The sequence below is a fragment of the Sphaerodactylus townsendi genome, linkage group LG02 (assembly GCF_021028975.2).
Source record: "Sphaerodactylus townsendi isolate TG3544 linkage group LG02, MPM_Stown_v2.3, whole genome shotgun sequence".
In the NCBI taxonomy this organism is placed as follows: Eukaryota; Metazoa; Chordata; class Lepidosauria; order Squamata; family Sphaerodactylidae; genus Sphaerodactylus; species Sphaerodactylus townsendi.
Window position 1 is genome coordinate 38,118,687 of NC_059426.1, and position 19,399 is coordinate 38,138,085.

The following is a 19,399-nucleotide window of genomic DNA, read 5'->3' on the forward strand; positions in this document are numbered from 1 at the left end:
CACTCACCACTTCCTTATACAGGTAGGTCTTGCAGAACCCTGTACATTGATAAGTGAGTACGCTAAGGAAAGCCCCTGGGGTCCTCTGTGATAATCCGCCAATGGGTACTTATTAAATATTCATATTATTGACCAAACTTTGTATTGAATGCTGTCAGATGTTCATACACCTTCTGCAATAACAGGACTCCTATAATAAGCTTCCCTCAAATCCAGTTTAGTGAAGAGATCCATGCCCTTTACCCAAAAGCATCTAAAAAGGTGCTGTCCTTTATTAAGGGTAAAGGGGTACTCTGTTTCTGAGATTGAAACAGCATTTAAAACCATCGATAGTCAAGCGGTACAAAAGTCGCAAGGGAGCCCGCCTTTTTTCTTTAACAAAAAAGGGACTGGGGCTGTACAGCGGAGAGTGCTTTGTAGTACACGGTATTGTGAACCCGCTGCAGCCAGGTTCTTATCTAGGAAGGCACGGAGACTCTTTCTCTCCTCAGCAGGGCTCATTCGGTAGAATTCTACCCCTTGGGCAGTTGGGCTCCCGGCTGCAGTGAGGAGTTCTTTGCAATCAGTGTCCCCTATGGGGGTAATTGATCCACACTCCTGCTCCTCAAATTACCTTTCCTGGAGCAAGTCCTGATATGCGTGTGGTATTTCTGTAGGAGCTAGGAGTGGAAAGCGGCCATTGAAGGCATCGTTGTCTATTGGTTTCTTCATCACCATTACCGTGGCTTTTCCCGCAATCCGGTTTCGCATATGGTCCCTGTAGGGGTCCAGCGAAAGCGGAGGATGCGTTCTTTTCTTCCACATGATGGTTGGTTCATGCTGCGAGCAACCATGGCATGCCTAAAACAATGGAGTGCTTGGCATTACCGGAGCAAGTATAAGAAGCTTGGGTACTTTTCCACAATGTTCCGCGCAGTTGAGAAACACTGGTTGGGTCTTAGAATCCGAGCACGGACCTTTCAGTCCCCCAATGGACTGCCATCCCATTTGAGTAAAGCGGGAATGTAGGTTTTAAGTAAAGGAACCCGGTCTAAATCCAAAGCTCTTCAGGCCACCTGTGGCCCTCCCCATGAGGCAGTGGTCGAACAGCCCGAGTCTACGAGTGCGCGGAAGCTAAAATGGGCGACACGTTTAGAGGGGTTGGCTAAAGATGTCGTGCCCAGAATAGTAATCGGGGAGCTAACTGCTCTTCACCTCTTTACCAAGCGATCTGGAGCGGGTCCAACTTCCAACCGGGCGCAGTTGAAAGGGCAGGACAGCCAAGTCATCCTCCTCTAAATCCCCTCTTCAGAAAGTGGCTTTTCAGATTTGTTCCGACGAGGCGGCGGCCCCGATTTGGCGCGGGGGCTTGGCAGTGGGGAGTCGCGGAGCCGGAGCGGGAGATTTTGCACTTCTTAGAGCAGTTTTGCAGCAAGGTGACCTGGTAGGTCCCCACGCAGTGAAAGCTGGGTACTTTCAATCCAAGGCGGGCGGCGGCGCTCCAGCGTGGTTTCCAGTTGCAACAGGGGCTTTGGGCTTTAATGCGACTGGAAGCGCGCCGGTCAGTAGGTTGAAGTTTTTTTTTGGGCGAAAAGCACCACCTGCTTGCGGCAGCACGTGGCAAGACGGGCTAAGCTACCATGCGAACCAATTTCAATCCACCCGACAATCCAAGGTCTGTGGGATCCGAAAGAAGGAGCACCGTTGCTCGCTGGGCTTTACACTCTATTGCCCCTCAAAGAAATAGTCTTCACATTTTAAGTGTAAGTTCTCCAGGCTGGGGCCAGTCAGGAGGGAAGCTTTACTGGTCCGCCACACTCGAAAATTCTCGAGCAAATTCGGCGAAGAACGATTGTCCCTGTTGGATGGTTTTTACTATTTGTATTGGCGTTATTTTCAGCATCCGGATCTTGGAAACGAAGAGCGCATGGCGCTTTGCGAAGAAGGCCGCCACCGCAGGCGGAATTGTTCGTCAGTACTTGAAGTTCAAGCAAAGAGTCACGAATCCATTCAGCAGCTAAACCCCATCTAGTAACCAGCCTGGGGACTCTAATATCTCGCACTCCTTCTCCTGTTCAGGATGCTTATTGCAAGTCATCGAATTCTTCTGCATATGCGGCATCCAGTTGCAAGATGAAATAAGGGGAGTTTTCGGATGCTGTCCCACTCTAAAGCTGGCTGGGATGGGGTCTGTAGAAAACCCTCCCTGCAGCTCCTAGGCATCTGTTGGTTGGCGGCTGTGGCTGGTATATCGGGCTGGACCTTGAGGCAATGGAGGGAGTGGTTGGAACGGAGGGGGTGGTTCGCGGTGCCCGCCGCTGGTTGTTGGCCCACCGGTACTGGTCCCTCGTCCACGGCCGGCCCACCGGGGAGTAGGAAAAGAACAGCTTGCGGTCTTGCTGGGGAAGATTTTCGACCCGGATGTGGGGCCCTGGCCAATGTAGCTTGTTGCCTCCGCCGAAATTCTCCGCCTCCAGTTCAGCTAGTTCCCTTTCTTTGCATTTTCGCCAGTGCGCCTTTGGTGATTATGCAAAGCGCCACCCCTCTCACGTTTCCTAACTTTTCTCTCTCGGCGCGCTGTAGGGGTTAGGAGCCAGCTTCGGTTTGTGTTTTGGATAGCCTTAACGCACTGTCCTTCTGGCGCTGTAAGTCAAGGATTTGGAATGCTCCAGGACTTTGTCATGAACAGTAAGATCCTGTATGAATTGTTGACGTAAAACTTCTTTCTCACGATCCAGTTCAGCCTGGACCTCTTTGCGTTGCTGTTCACGTTCTCTTTGCAAGCATTCCCGCTCCTGTTCCCAAGCCTCACGTTCGCACTCCCAAGCCCTCTTGGCATCTTCAAGCGCGGCCAACTGGTCTTCCCAGCGCTCCCTTGTTGGCTGCGGTTCTGGATCGGGATCCGGGTCGAGTTCCACATCAGGAGGGGCCCCACCTTCCGCTCCGCGAAGCTCCACACCTAAATCAGCTGCTCCCGGCCCTGGGAACGTAAGCCGGGCTCGATAACCCCGACCAATCTTGGATCCCTCATCTAACGGAGGTGCGGATGTGGGTGCTGTGGGTAACGTCTTGGGACGCGCCCCAGTACTGTGCCACTGCTGTTCTACGGGAATGTCATCGAAGTATCTGTCCAGGAACTTTTCGATGGACTCCTGAGTATCGCCATGTATAGTTGACAACCCCAGCTCCTCAGGAACAGGTTGCATCGGTGGTTTGTAATCCATACGATGCCGGGTAGAGACAAATCGGGTATCGACAGGGGCCCGATCCATAGACAACCCGCCGCCTGTCTCATAAACCTCATGACTGTAAGTCACTCGCTGCTCATCCAATTGGAGAAAAGCCAAGCTCAGCATTCGAGCCGGGGTTTGAGAGAGTTACCAAGGAAAGCGATTCTTCCCAGTTCCTCTGACCCTGAAGGGAAGGCTCGAAACCCTCTTTGGGGGCTATCGATCCTTCCACATAGTCTGGAGCATTCAATCCTTGCATGTTGGAGAACACCAAGGATCCACTATAATCCAACACAATGGTTTAGATGAAAAAAAAGGAGTCTTGCCATAATGTAAGGAATTCCGAAAGAAGCAGAAATAAAAGGCATTGGTTCAAAGTCCGTTTATTCAGATACTTCAGAAAGCACACATACACGGGATGGCAAGACTGCCCGCTCCCGCCTAAACTACATGTTATAAACGTTCCCCCCCCTTACCACCCAGTCACATTCTCATTGGAACGGAATGCTAGTTTCAAACATCTACGATAAGGCCACTAGCAAGGTTACTATAGCAGAATCTGGCTTCTCGCCCGGCCGAAGGAATTCTGTCAAGGCCGGACGGCAATCAGAAGGGCGAACTCAACCAGCATCTTTACACTGCTGAAGGGGTGGGGCTTCTCACATTTGTAAATCTTTTCAGTTAGTGCTGAAGGGGTGGGGCTTCTCACATTTTTAAATCTTTTCAGTTAGTCTCTGGAACCATGTAGGGGAAGAGTGAGGCAAGTGGAGAGGAGGAAGTCAGCAGTGGGCCAGAAAGGGCTGAGGAGCTCTGATTTTTCTTTACAGAGGCTTCTTCTTCTCAAAGCTGCACATCTTTTTAAACAGTGTATTTTAAACAGGGGTTTCTCCTTTTTCTCCTCTTGTCCTAGGGTGCAAGCTGGGATTGGTGGGAGGCTGCTGAAGGAGCGTGGGGCTTCTCACATTTGTAAATCTCTTTCTCAGCTAGTGCTGAAGGCTCTCACATTTTAAAACCAGTGCTAGGTCTCATGGAACCAGCAGAGAAGAGGAGCATATGGAAAACAGAGCTGAGGGTGCCGAGAGAAGGGCTGAGGAGCCCCGATTTTCTTTTACAAAGGGCTTTTCTCAAAGCCAATACATCTTTTTGTAAAACAGTGTATTTTAAACAGGGGGTTTCTTTTATTTTCTCTTTGTCCCAGGGCTGCTGATTGGTGGTGGAGGCTGCTGAAGCTGGGTGGGGCTTCTCTCATTTCCAGTAAATCTTTTCTAAGCAGTTTAGTGCTGAAGGGAAATTTGGGGCTTCTCACATTTTTTAAATCTTTTCAGTTAGTCTCTGGAACCAGCTGGCCGCGCACTTAATGGCAGCCACAAAGAGGTGTTTTACTAAAAGTTCACAACATATCTTTTAAGGGATAGTAGAAGGTTATAGAAAACCTTTAAGAGGGATGGCACCTTAATCTGCCACTAATTAAAATCCCAGTATCTTGAATATCTAAAACAAAATTAGATATGAAGGCAGGAAGCCAGCAGGGGATGGGGTCTTTCCAGTGGTTTTGCACTCGAGTGTCCCACATGTATGACTATCTGCCACTAGGGCCCAGGGGAAGTCATGGGTGCGCCCTACCTCACTGTACGATTCCTGGCACCTGCTCAAAGCGGTAAGTGTGCGTTCTCACCAGAGCCAAGGTGCTTGCAGACTCCATGGCGAGAGCTTCGAGAGGAGGCAGAGGGAGGCCAACAAATCGAGGACTTCTCAGTGGACCTAGGCAGCCGGGTCCCACTCCCCAAGGTGACATCTCTTCAGACGTCATGGAGAATGAGAGACCTCTGGGGTGAATTTGAGGGTGCCAGTCTGAGGTGGTGGAAGGTATGCTCCCCTTAGATGGGACCCTTCCTTAGCTGGTGGTGAGGATATCCCTCTCACACTGAGGATAACCCTCGAGGAGGTGGGGGGGCTCCTTGTAGTGGGTGGATTCGATCATTAGGAAATTATAGAGAGTTGGGTTTGTGAGAGTGTGTGATGACCGCATGGTGACTTTTACCTGCCTGGGAGTTGGCGAGAAGGTTTACTGGATGCCAAGCTTCGTCTCAGATAGGCTGTTAGACATGTGCTGGGGGGTGGAGTCAGCAGTTGTGGTCCACATTGTGGGTACCAATGACATTGGGAAATGTAGCTTGGGAGGTTCTGAGCTAAATTTAGGCGCCAAGCTAGGAAAAAAGGTTATAATCCAGGACTCCCCAAGGTGGCATTCTCCTCGAAATGCGCCTGCACCTGTGTTGTTCCCCCACCTTATAGAGCTGGCAAGCTAGGCAAATGCTGGAAATACAAAGCCAGTCTCAATGCGTGGATGAGAAGGTGAGGTGTAAAGGCAGAGATGGGTTCTTGAATTTCTTTGTGGGTCAGGAACTGGGGAACCTTACAGGATAAAACTGAGGCAGGCCTGTACAAAAGGGACGGAGCTTCATCTTAAATCCAAAGAGGAGACCAGGCTGCTGGCGCTCAACGTTAAAAGGTGGCAGAACAGGCTTTAAACTGGGATCCCCATTGGGGGAAAGCCGACAGGAACTGAGGTGACTTCTGGTTCAAGAATACACATCCATAGGGATGCAGACAGAGGAGGGGAGTTCTTTTCTAAACTCCAGCCACATACAAGCTGAGGAGGAGCAATGTGATAAGTGATAGTATCTGCACAAAAAAAAAGGCTAGAGGAGCAAAACAACATAAATCCCAGGTCCAGGGACAGATGACAAGCGTATACAAGTGTCTCTATGCTAATAGAAGTAGAACCATTCGACCCTAAAATGGGGGGAGGCTGGAGTACAGAGTTTTAGGAAGGAGGGACTTCATTGATACATGAAAGTGGGCATCACCACAGAGACATTACGGTGGAATCGGGAGGAGGAACCAGAAAGCGGGATGCACTTTCAATTATCCCAAAGGTTACAAGAGCTCTTACAGGGAAAGGATAGGACAGGAGGCGTGTGTGGGGGTGGGGTGGCCCTCTACATCAAAGAGGAGCATGTAGTGTCACATAAAATATAGACAATGCAGAGGGAGCTGATTCCTCTACAGAAGCACTGCCTGAATACTGGCCAATACCAGGGGTGAAGCATAGTTTAACAACAGGAATATATTATCGTCCCCCCCCTGACCAAAGTGCACAAGAGAGGGAGTTCTGAGATGGAAAAAAGAAAATTCTAGAGAGGCCAAACAAAAGTTGCAAAAATGTAATGTATTGGTAATAGGCGTTTTTGCTTTAACTATCCCCTTCTACATAAACTGGAAGAAATGCATGTTCCAAGGTCATGAGTAAGGAGGAGAACTTGTTCCTAGGATATATGCTTGCTAAAATGACTGTGGCTTAGAGCAGATGGTTTGTAGAACCAACCAGGGGAGATGTGGATCCTAGATCTAATTTCCTATGTGGGACCTGGGACCTGGTGCGGGGGAAGTCCAGTGTTGTTTGAGCCGATGGGGGAAAGCTGCACCACAATGCTGTCAAATGATTCAGTATCTCCTGCATGCGAACAAGTGACAACTTTCACTAATGTAGTTAAGCATTCGCCTTCAGAAAGGGAAATTTCCTCAAAGATGAGGGGAGATAGTGCGCAGGAGAGCTGAAAGGGAAAATCAAGAGAGAGTCAAGAAATGTCCAAATGGAGGTTATTTAAAAAACCACAGTCTTAAAAGCCCAGCTGGAATGTGTTCCGCAGGTATAGGAAAAGGCAAGCATGCCCAGTCCAAAAGAAAGCCACCATGGTTAACAAAAGGGAGGTTGAGGGAAAATTCATTAGGAAAAAAAAGATGTCTCTTTTAGAAAATGGAAGTCCAAGCTTTACTGATGATAGAATACCAGAGAGAAACACAAATGGTGGCAAAGAGAGAAAGCAAGTTAGCTGTAAGGGGAGGCAAAAAAAGGATTATGAGGAAGGAGGCATTATGGCTCACGAACATCCAAGATCCTAGCAACAAACAGCTTCTTCAAGTAACATCAAAAAGCAGGGTAGAAAAGCCAGCTTCTGGGAAGCCCGGTAGGCCCGTTAGATGATGAAGGGAACAAAAGGTGTGTACTAAAAGATGTACAGGAGGATTGCAGAGGAAGCTTGAATGAAATCTTTGTCATCTGCTCACTTCACCCAAGAGAGGAGGTGAGGAAAATTCCTGCACCTGAACCAAGCTTCTTAGGGAGGGAGTGGAAATCCGAGGAAATAAGCAGCTTGAAGATAGTGGTAGACAAAGGGAGAGAAGTTCTTGGCAGCCATTGATAAATCCTAAATGCTACCAAATCCCCTGGCCCAGATTGCATTTCATCCAAAAGAGTTCTTAAAAAGAGCTCAAAGCATAGAAATCTCGCTGATGTTCTCACATTAATATGCAACTTCTATCCCTAGAGAATCCAGGCTCCATCCCTGAAGACTGGAAGATGGCCAATGTCCACTGTGACCAATCTTTAAAGAAAGGGTCTAGGGGCAGGGGTAGGGAATCCCTGCAGGCTCTCTCAGATGTTCCAGGAATTAATTCCTATCAGCCTATGGCTGGTGCTACGGGCCAACTCCATGCTGGTAGGGGCTGATGGGAATTGTAGTTCTTGAACATCTGGAGAGCCGCAGGTTCCCTACCCCTGGTCTAGGGGGGACCCAGGAAATTACAGGCCAGTCAGTTTGACATCTTTCCTGGTAAATTAGTAGAATCTATCATTAAAGATAAAATTATTAAACATGTAGAAAAGCAAGACCTGCTGAGGAAGAGTCAGCATGGCTTTTGTAGAGGCAAGTCCTGTCTTACAAACTTACTAGAGTTCTTTGAGGGTGTAAACAGACATGTGGATAAGGGGGAACCAGTGGACATTGTCTACTTGGATTTCCAAAAGGCTTTTGACAAAGTTCCTCACCAGAGACTGTTGAGAAAACTCAGCAAATAAGAGGGGAAGTCCTCCTATGGATTAAAAACTGGTTGAGGAACAGGAAACAAAGGGTGGGTATAAATGGGATGTTCTCACAATGGAGAGATGTAGGGAGTGGTGTCCCCCAAGGATCCGTTTTGGGACCAGTGCTCTTTAACCTATTCATGAAATGACCTGGAAGTAGGGGTGGGTAGTGTGTAATTGGTGGCCAAGTTTGCAGATGATACCAAATTACTGTTGAGGTGGTAAGAACCACAAAGGTTACTTGCTTGAAAGAGAGCTCCAAAGCGGACCTTGATAGAATTAGGTGGAGTGGGCTAAGAGGAAATGGCGAAATGTAGTTCAATGTAGCTAAATGTAAAGTGATGCACATAGTGGCAAAAAATCCAAACTTCACCTACACTCTACAGGGGTCAGTGATAACAGTCACAGACCAGGAAAGGGATTTGGGCATCTTAGTTGATATAGTTCCATGGGAATGTCAACTCAATGCATGGCAGCTGTGAAAAAGGCAAACTCTATGCTGGGGATAATTAGGAAAGGAGTTGATAATAAAACTGCAAGGATTGTCATGCCCTTATACAAAGCTGTGGTGCGACCGCACTTGGAGTACTGTGTTCAGTTCTGGTCGCCACATCTCAAAAAGGATATTGAAGAGATAGAAAAAAAAAAAAAAAAAGTTGCAGAGAAAGAACTAGCGAAAGGATGATTGAAGGAGTTGGAGCACCTTCCCTTATGAAAGAGAGAGGAGGCTACTGCAGCGTTTGGGACTCTTTAGTTTGGAGAGGAGGCGTCTGAGGGGGGATATGATTGAAGTCCTATAAAAAATTATGCATGGGGTAGAAAATGTTGACAGAGAGAAATTTTTCTCTCTTTCTCACAATACCTAGAACCAAGGGGCATTCATTGAAAATGCTGGGGGGAAGAATTAGGACTAATAAAGGAAACACTTCTTCATACAGCGTGTGATTGGTGTTTGGAATATGCCTGCCACAGGAGGGTGGTGATGGCCACTAACCTGGATAGCTTTAAAAAGGAGAGACTTGGACAACAGATTTATGGGAGGAGAAGTCCAATCTATGGCTACCAATCTTGATCCTCCTTGATCTGAGATTGCAAATGCCTTAGCAGACCAGGTGCTCAGGAGCAGCAGCAGCAGAAGGCCATTGCTTTCACATCCTGCATGTGAGCTCCCAAAGGCACCTGGTGGGCCACTGCGAGTAGCAGAATGCTGGACAAGATGGACTCTGGTCTGATCCAGCAGGCTAGTTCTTATGTTCTTATGTTCTTATGACATAGGTGGCCTTGCTTGTGGTGGGCAATTCATGGGTCCCAAATCAGACAGTTCAGGTGATTCTGTGTGAGCAAAGTAATCAAATAGCCCCAGGGGAAGAAATAATGTGTTGAATCCTGCAGACCATGAATGGAATGTGTTCATAGAACGGATGTCTTCCCCTTCTAGCTGGTATCCTCCTGCAATCCCTCCAAAATCGCTCCTTAGGATTGGAGGATCTTGGAAACAGAGTGAAATAAACTCAACTGCAGTTGAAAGGAAATGGGCGGAAATGAACCCTCCTGCTCGAGCTGTTCTTCACACAGAGCAATTGCTTGCATAAGAATGGTGTGTGTGTGTTGTTGTTGTTTCCCACTTTGTACTCCAGGCCCTATATTCCACTTTGTTTCCCTCAATTTTAGCAAGCAGCCTTATGTGGGATGGTACAGGTAAAAGGGACAAGAGAATGGAGGCTGCAAGTAAATATTCTATTGCCATGCATCAACTTATAACACTGAAACGACTGGGAAAATAAGTCATCTGCAGCCTTCCAGGGAAGAATCTTACTGCACTTTCATACCCAGCCAGAAATCCAGAGAACGAGGATAAGGGTATGATTCTCATCACTGCTTACCACAGTTGCATGCACACACTGAATTATGTAGTGAATTATTACTTCTGTAAATGAGTTTTTTGTATCTACCATCAGATTTCTGTTAACATCCCGTCCTTTCACCTCTTTCGGGCCTTTCTTTAATAACAGTGCCACCAAGATTCCCTTATCTCTCAGCTTAAATGGAACCACCAGCCCTCTCAAAGTCATCCTTAGGACAGCTTTTCTCAAACTGAGTGTGAAAAAACAGAAGAGGGGGTACTCCACATTCAAGAAAAATTCATAGAGTGTCCCGTGGGTCTTCAGCATGCTGTCCAGCATCACGTATGAAGAAGCCTCTCCTTATTTCGCTCCAAGTTTGTTTCCTTCCCTTGATTCATGAAATTGCATAACTACACACAAATGGCAGTTGCTGTGCATCATCTGGTGGATTTTTGGGCAATACAAATAGTTTTGGACAATACAAATAGTTTTTGGACACTCAAATAGTTGCCAGTTCAGTTCAAGCTCGCTGGCTACAAGCAAGGAGTTTGGGGTTCGATTTTGTTTTGTTTTGATGATTTTTGAGCACCTCAAGCATACTCGTGGGTTTGTTTTTCAACATATTTAGATGGAACTTCATGGCACTTTTAGCAACATTTTGCACATGCAGGTGTTTGCAAACCCTGATGGAGTTGTATTTCAGTCCCATCCCCTTCTCCCCACAAACCTGAAATAGTTTAAATACTAATAAAAACAGTCCTTCCAGTCATAAACATTATGTGGTTTTTTTGTAAAAAAACAATCCCCACTTTCAGTGTTTGTGTAAGTCCATAAAGCAACATTCATGATTGCCCATCTGATTGGATCAGCACATTCATATTTTTTCAAAGCCCAAACAAATTGTCAGTTTTTACCCTTGCCCCAGGGGTACTTTGAGTCTCTGTTTAAAAACTGTGCAGCGAAAACTACCCAGATAAGGAAAAGATGCTTTAAAAGTACCCCATTCAGAGACAATATCCACTGTGCAGTAAAACTGTAAAAAAAATTGAAGTGAGCAACCACAGCTATTGCATATCTGGAAAGCTGTTCCGAAACTGCTCAGTTCAGATGGCTGAGGGATCCTAGGTTCAGTTTATATCTGTTTGCAAATGTCAAACTATTTTTGCCAGCTGTAGATGTTTGGCACAAAGATTGCAGTGTCCCTAAACCGAACCACCTCACTGCTCATTCGCAATGCCCCCCTCCCCAATAAGTTTAGAGCAATTCAATATCCTCAGTCATTATCCGGGTCTTCAAAATGGAGGCCAGCTGTCCAAGCCATGAGACCCTCTGGAAAGGACATCTACCTTCAAGACATCTGAAGCAGGGCTGCCCTCAAACATACAGATTCCCACTGGTATCTGTGCTAGGGCTGGGCATCCAGAAAAAAATCAAGCCCAAAATAAACCTGAAAAATGCAATTTCAACTTTTTTTGGGGGGGGGGGGGATTTTTGGCCAAAACAAATAGTGGCAATTTAAGGGAGCCAAGAAGCAGATCCTGAAAAATACTGAATTATCTTGGCATTTCTCAGGCCTCTTTGGTCTTGCAGGCATTAAACGGATGAGGTGGGGGGGGGGGGGAGGACTGGATACAGGGGTATTCCTGCACTCAGCCTGTTTGAGCTTCGGAAGCAGCAGGGGAGATGGCAGAGTTGAATGCAGGAGTTAGCTCAACCGATCTCTGCATTCAGCCCTGTGCCTTGGAATATTTTGGGTTTGGCTTTAAAAGGCCCACATTTTTTTAAGCCAGTATGGGGGCTTGACTTTTTTCACTTTTTGTGAAAATTTAGTAGTCTTTTAAAGACAAACCTGAAAAATACCTAAAAATGATGCACAACAGTGATTATGCATTCTCTGCCTGACTGTTGGTACAGCCTTTGCAATGAATAGACAGCTAAGAAACAGAGCTGTAAATCAAAGGGTTTTTTTTCCCCTCTCACTGTTTGCAAATATCTGCATTGGAAATAAATCATGTAAATGCCATAGTGCGTTCTTTGAACACATGTCACTAATATCAGTGGGTCTGCAAGGATGCTATGCTTCGTGCAGCTTAGGGTGATTTTAATGTGTAGAACTGAGTACCCAGAAAAATAAAGGTATTTAAAACATGTTCTTTCACAAACTAAAAGTGTTACATAAGGTTACCAATGAACATAAGGTCAAGGTGAAATGGAGTTCATTTTGCTACTTATCGTCCAACGAGACTTTTGAAGATCTGCTTTAATTTTAAAATAATGTCCAGAATCTGAGTTTGTGATAATTGCAAAAAAACTAAGAATGCTTTTTTTAAAAAATAAGGTCAATAACTTGAAAGTGAACGTGATGGGGACATAGTTTAAATCTGTAACATATTAACTGTGAGATCTTTGATGGCATCGCCCACCATCGATTTCAACCTTTGCCCAGGAAAAAAATTTGTGTTTTCATTCCATTAACTCTTAATGTTTCATAAAGTACCATCTTTTGAGAGTTCTCTCCGCTACTTCACGTTAGGGGGTGGCAGATGATGGCTTTATTTAATTTGATTTAATACTCTGCTCTCTCCCACTGAAGCAGACTTGGAGCATTAGTTTTGGCCAGTGGTGTAAGTGGGTGGGGGGGACTGGCTCCCAGGGCAAAATGGTGCCTGCCCCCCCAAAACGCCTCACCTTTATAAGTTAAAAGAGAAGCCTGCTCTGGTCCACAGAGGCTGCTCTGGTCCGCGGGGGCAGCTTGAGGGGAGGGATGGGGGAGCGATTATCCACCCCCATGCCTGTGCCCGGGCCATTTGTCCCCCCTTCCCTGTGGTAGCTCCACCTATGGTTGTGGCAGAGAGTATGTGAGTAGATGAAACTAGGTAAGTGTCAGTATACTGGGGAAAGCACCCAGGAGGTGGTACTATGGTGAAAGACCAGTTGGAAAAGAGCCAGAAGCAAGAGGAAAAGGAACTCTATCAGAGAGGGACAAGAACACGAAGGTTTTGGTAAACGAAATGGCCAGCAGCAAGTAAATGTACGCAAGTAAATGTACGCAACCGATGTCAAGGTAGAAATTTGGGTGCCATAGACCCATTTCTAGTCTGAGATCACTTCTGCTTTCTGGTAACAGAACCATGAAAAGGGGGTGGGCGCAGAGTGTGACTGGAGAATGCTAGGGAAATTTTTCTTGGAAAGGAAAGGGCCCAACCCTATTATTTTTGATTGCCTGTCTTTACCTAAGACTCAGTTGTCTTCCACACTCCCAATTAATCATAAGCAAAGGACATCAAATTAGTTGAGGAGTATGTCATAAGTATGTTCCTGTTAGAAAATGGTTGGAGAGCACATGACGCATCATCTTTGCTGAACCAACACAGGTCTGGTGAGTACCAAGAGACCTCCAGAGGACCCTGAGTACAGCACTTTCAATTTCATGATGAAAGGAAGGGTGGAAATAAATATAGTAAATGCGAACATTGTGCTTGCTGTCCTGGAGCCCGCGTAATTCTTTGCATGGCATAGACAAGCGCCACAGGATTGAGTAAACCTCAGAGAGCATCTAATATAGTTCTGACTCCTTCCCCCTTACAATCCTATGAAGACAAATCCATTGTCCCTACTTCGGGACATTTCTAAATTGTCCATCATTGTGTATTTAATCCAAACTTTAAGTTAAGAAGAGTTTGGATTTATATCCCCCCTTTCTCTCCTGTAGGAGACTCAAAGGGGCTTACAATCTCCTTGCCCTTCCCCCCTCATAACAAACACACTGTGAGGTGGGTGGGGCTGAGAGAGCTCCGAAAAGCTGTGACTAGCCCAAGGTCACCCAGCTGACATGTGTAGGAGTGCACAGGCGAATCTGAATTCCCCAGGTAAGCCTCCACAGCTCAGGTGGCGGAATGGGGAATCAAACCGGGTTCTCCAGATTAGAATGCACCTGCTCTTAACCACTATGCCACTGCTCCTCCTCATGGTATATTGGACGCTTATAGTGCTGAGAAGTTCAGAGATAGTTCAGTGGTTGGATAGGTGACCAGGAACTTGTATTTCACCTTGAGTTCCTTGAATTACATTAAATGGAACCACTGCTGATACCACTGAAATGATGACAAAATAAGATTATAATTGTGTTTTCACAAACACCAGTGAATTAATGATGACTCTGGATATGTGTGGGTGTGCGTGCATGTGTGTGTGTGTGTGTGGGGGGGTATATAAAGTTAGAAAATATAACACATTTCCCTAAACCATCGTTTGGGAAAAAATTTCAAATTCATGCGCTCCAAAAATTGTGATGGAAGTTTTGTGTCCACTGTAAGGAAATTACAGTTTTGAATGTTGTGTGGCACCACTGATTATTACAATAATGTAAGAGTTCTGCAGAACAGACTCTGAGCTCCAGGCTAGGTTTCAGGTTGGAAAAATAGTTGTTTTTCTAAAATACAGCTTTTCTTTTTACTCGTCGTTATACATTTGAAAGATTTCCACTGGCGGCATGAACAGAACTGAGGATAATTCTTTAGATGCCCCAAAGCAAAATGCAGCAAATGTGTCTCTTGGATTTGGTTTCCTAGGAAGAAATCACTGAATCCTATGCAGAGATACTGTCAAAGATACGGTCAAGAAGACAGCACAACAATGGAGATTTAGGACAACTGTTTTCCCACCAGTGATTACACCCGAGTACTTATTTATTATCTTTGCTATTAATGGTTACTATTCTCATTAGAGTGCAGAAATGAACAAGGCAAAACCACATTCAAAGCTTCCCTTGTACAAAATCAGACCATTCAACCATCTAGCTCAGTTCTACTTCTTATGGCTGGCAGTGACTTTCTAGGGTCTCAAGTGTGGAAAGAGGGCTTTTTCAGCTATCCCAGGGGTTGGCAACTTTTACCATCCAAAGAGCTATTTGGACCCAATTTCCATGGCCCCGAAGATCTACCGAGCCGGAGAGGCAGCTTCGCACGGAGCTGCCTCCGGTTCAGCCCCTCCACTCACCTTTCCTTCCAGCACTAATCTGGAGGGCTGGAGGGACACACCCAACTACCCTCCGACCTCCAGGCCATGCAGAGCCACAGTATAAGACTGAAAGAGCCGCACGTGGCTCCAGAGCCGCAGGTTGCAGACCCCTGAGCTATCCAATTTACTTTTCACTGAGCACCAGGGATCTGGACCTTTTGCACGTAAAACTGGATCTCTTTCCCTTAGCTATAGCCCCTCCCCATCTAGAGCAGGAGTGGCCTAGAAGAACTATCCCAGAACAAATATTTTTAGTAATACTTGCTTGAATAGCTAACACTTGCAGCCACAACAAACAGCAGCGACTGGTGTCGATTCATGGCTCCCATATTAGGCCAGCGGAGGGTTTCTGAATATGCAGGCCATTGGCCTCCTGCCCTGATTCAGTGCACTCTGCACACTAAAATATTTTAGGAGAAAGGTGCCTGCTTTTCTCTGTGAGATTTCCTGTACTCCGTAGACAGCAACAGAAATTATCTTCTGAATGAAGCTAACGTGAACTTTCCCTCGTTACCAAGAAACACCATAACCTTTGCAAGCAATATTACATTTTTTTGAGTTTCAAAAATACCCCTTTGCTTTAACAGTTCTGAGCCAACGCTATGGTGAATGAAAGGACCATCAGGGATCACTGCAGTAGCTGAAAACAGAATGTGGGTGAAGGGAAAATGATAAGAAGATTCAGAGAAGCTTTTGTATAAATGAGCTCTTGTTACATCCATTCCTAGCAATACTATTTATCCCCAAAGAGCAACTGGAACTTATTTATGTGTCTGTTAACAGCTGTAATATAGGCATGCAAAACACTGTACCACTGGCTTAGGAGCTTGTGATTGTTCACTTGTCTTGAAAACATACTCCTGAAAACTGGAAAGAGGTTTTATCATCTGCCAGTTATGAGCACAAATGTGTAGTAACATTTCTCATAGAAATGGGGTTGCCGCCTGACCTCCTTTGAGTTTCAAGGGGCAGTTACACCTGCAATGAATGAATTGGCCCTCCACACTTTTCATAAGCCTTCTTCAATCACATTTGTAATGAGGACTAGTGACAAGAGGTGGGACGAAATACAGAAAATGAACCCAAACAGGAGAAGACTGAGATTCCAGGATATGGTAAACATGCTGTGTTTGCAAGTGCTTAACCATGAACTTGGTTTTTAGTCCGTAAATATATGATGTAAAATATTTCAAGAGGATTCACGAGAAAAATGGCAGCTTTACTACAGCATCTTAAGCTTATTTTTTAGCAGCAGTCTTTCCCCATTCTCTTTTTAGCAATTCGGCTAAAATGTTCCATATATGTAATATAATAATGTACTGGATAAATAACTTAAATTTATTAGAAGATAGTACAATTCTCCAGTTGGATTACAGGCATGATTGCGGGGAGGGGAAGTAGTTAACTGTATTACAGCAGAATCAAGCCCTTGGCACTATATACACTTTTTCATTTAAGATTCTGACACCGGAGTTCGGATTAGTAAACAAATATTCAAACAGTTCTTGTCAGCCATACTTTTGGCCATATTTCTGACTCAGTATTACTTCTTTATGTCTTTTGGTTTCTCTGTCATCGCTGAGCTCATCATCTACTATCTGCTGAAACGCTTAGATATGAAACAAACATTAAGGTGTTCTATATTCAACAAAGATCACAGCATAAGCAGCTTGGAACATTTTTTGTGCGACTGAGGAGTTGCCATACACTGACATCTTCTGTCTAAATATTTTGAAGCCGTTTGATCAATTTCTGACAGATGTCTAAAATGAAAAGTTACCCTACTGTGTTCTAAAATAGTATCCTAGTCTTTTCTTCACCAGGTGTACTGAAACAACAATAACACAGGGGAGTCACAACAGATTTTGATCCGGCTTCATTTTAACAGGGGAGGTACAAGAATTAGTTAACTTGGCTTAATAAAACAGTAATTATGCCTACAGATTCTGGCATCTGGTGATTGATTGTAAACCTAAGATTGGTTCTAGGGGCACTTACAAGTATTGTGGGAGTGGCTGGAATCTGCAGGTGGTCACTTCGTAAGGCTCATAATTTTAGATCAAGGGGAATCAGTGGCGCCATCAGGACTGTGCCATGGGATGGAGGCCCAGGGTAGTGGCTCAGAGGGGCCTTCAAGGCAGATTGTAGGCCCTCCGAAGTAGAATGTCATGCCATTTGTACACATTGCCATTCAAAGGGGAAGCTGCTATAGGACTGTTGAGTTCAGAGTCAAAATTACCTACCTATTTCACTGAGGGTAAAGCTTGAACAGGATCGGTCTTGAACGCAAGGCATAGCTCCTTGGTGCAGGCCCAGCTATAGCAAGACCTTCTCCATCCACTTCAAACACATCCACCAGGATAAATATTAAATTGGCGTACTTGTGTCTTTTATGTAAAGAGGCACAGAAGTAAATTCTAGACCATTTTCATTCTGGGCAGGAACTGTCAAATTACTGTGTGGGAAAAAGATTTAAATGGTGATCTAGCTTTATACAGATACTCCAAATCATGAGCATTTTGAGATACGAGATTCATTAGGCTGATGTGGTTTGCAGGTAAATAGGAGGGGAAAATTGGCGAAGAAGCAATGATTACTTTCTTCAGTCCTCCTACCAAGCAGCCTGCCCAGAGGTAGCCCCAGCACCTCCATACTTACCAGAGGTGAAAGAAAGAGGGCCAGCTAGACCAGATTGCCTGGCAATGGCCTGGATACAGCCAAAATTCAGCCATGCCCCTGTTGCTCTACATAGCAGGATAGTCCAACCTCCACATGGCTGGCAACACAGCAAGGCTGGGCAACAGAAGAATAGCTGCTGTGTAGACAGCCCTGAGCCTTAATGTTCCAGCATCAACTGGCTAGGGAGAGACAGGGCAGCCATTTAAGGGAGATGGACAGTGAGGCTGGAGGGCAGCCTGGCCCAGTCACACCTGATTGGCAATAGCTCCAGCCAATCAACCCAGGAGGATGGGCCAAGCCTCCAGGAAGAGGAAGCGACAGGCATGCCCCAGGGAGGTTGGGGGTGGGGAAAGACCTATGATGCTGTTAACTCCATCCCTTCTTTAGCCTGATAAGGTCCCGGTGCGGATGGTCTTGCAGGTATTAGTTTTACTTAAGTGGTATGGGTGAAATCTGGTGCTAACCTAAAATGAATTTTAGCAGATGTTTGAAGGCTATAACGTGGGATAATTAGGCATTAATTTTATGTGGCTTACTTAAAAACAAACTTTTATAATATGTGGCAGCATCCGTAGCCAGAGTTGTTATAGCTAGGGTTGCCAGCTCTGGGTTGGGAAATACTTGTGGATTTGGGGGGTGGAACCTGAGTAGGGCCAAGTTTGGGGTGGGGAGGGGAGGGACCAAAGCTGAGAATAATGCCATAGAGTCCACTCTCCAATGCAGCCATTTTCTCCCGGTGAACTGACCTCTGGAGTCTGGAGATCAGTTGCAATAGCAGAATATTTCCAGCCATCCCCTGGAAGTTGGCAACCCTAGCTATAGCTGAATTGTTGCTACTGTTGGTCTGTAAATGTAATTTTTTTTTTGTTGCACTGTCTCAGGTATCCTCCTTCACGCTTGCTGCGTATAATCAAATTACTAAAACATGGCATCAAATTAATGTCTATACATGTATGTCTGCAGACTGGCACATATACTGCAGAGAATTGTTGCAACGACAACCATCGCCGACTTTCAGATTGAACCTTCTGGATTCCAAAGTCCAAGGCGCTTTTTAATAAACACTGAAATCAGCCGTTGAGGACGTTGCTGGTAGTCTAGTAGAACTTCATGGGATGCCTGGATCTGGTCGCCGTGAAGTCGGTTAAGGAGAGTCACACAGACAACTGCAGCTAGAAAGAAAATAATCACATGAAAAAGAGGGCCAGGCTTGTTTTTATATCAAACATATATAAACTAAATAAGGTGGTGAATAATACAATAGATCTGAAGAGCTGTCTGTTTGTTCATATCTAACTGTTAAGTTCCTGAAGCATTTAGGTTGCGGTAACTTTGAAATCAATTGGCTAATTAATTAAATGTTATTTTCACCAATAAAGACTTGAGGTCACCTGGTCCACATTGCCTTATGCAAGGCTATTTCCTCATGGTCTAGTTTTAGGATATGGAAATATTGCTTCCAACGTTCCCTGTTGGATGTGCAGGTGTGTGACCATCATACTGGTGGTCACCTGGCAGGGGGAGTTGTCCTGGGTGGCTCAGTTCCGTGTAGTGTTTTTGAAGTTCTGTGCAGCGCTATGGAATGCTTAGAGGGACAATTGATTGCTACCATGCCAGCTCTGAGATCTGAAATCAGTGAATATCATGAGTACATTTGATGCATCTTTATTTTGGAAGGCAATGAGAATTCTTGCAGTTGAATAGTTGGTGAAATGCCCCCT

General features: G+C 45.5%; 1 protein-coding gene across 2 annotated transcripts in view; it reads right to left on the bottom strand.

The window, feature by feature from the left end:
• Positions 1 to 18,391: 18,391 nt before the first annotated feature.
• UPP2 (uridine phosphorylase 2) overlaps positions 18,392 to 19,399 on the bottom strand; it is a 42,891-nt gene continuing 41,883 nt past the window's right edge. For both annotated transcript variants that reach the window (XM_048485931.1, XM_048485932.1), the window contains exon 7: positions 18,392 to 18,850. In XM_048485931.1, the coding sequence (XP_048341888.1) occupies positions 18,693 to 18,850 (158 nt within the window). In that variant the 3' untranslated portion in view covers positions 18,392 to 18,692. The remainder of the gene's footprint in view (positions 18,851 to 19,399) is intronic.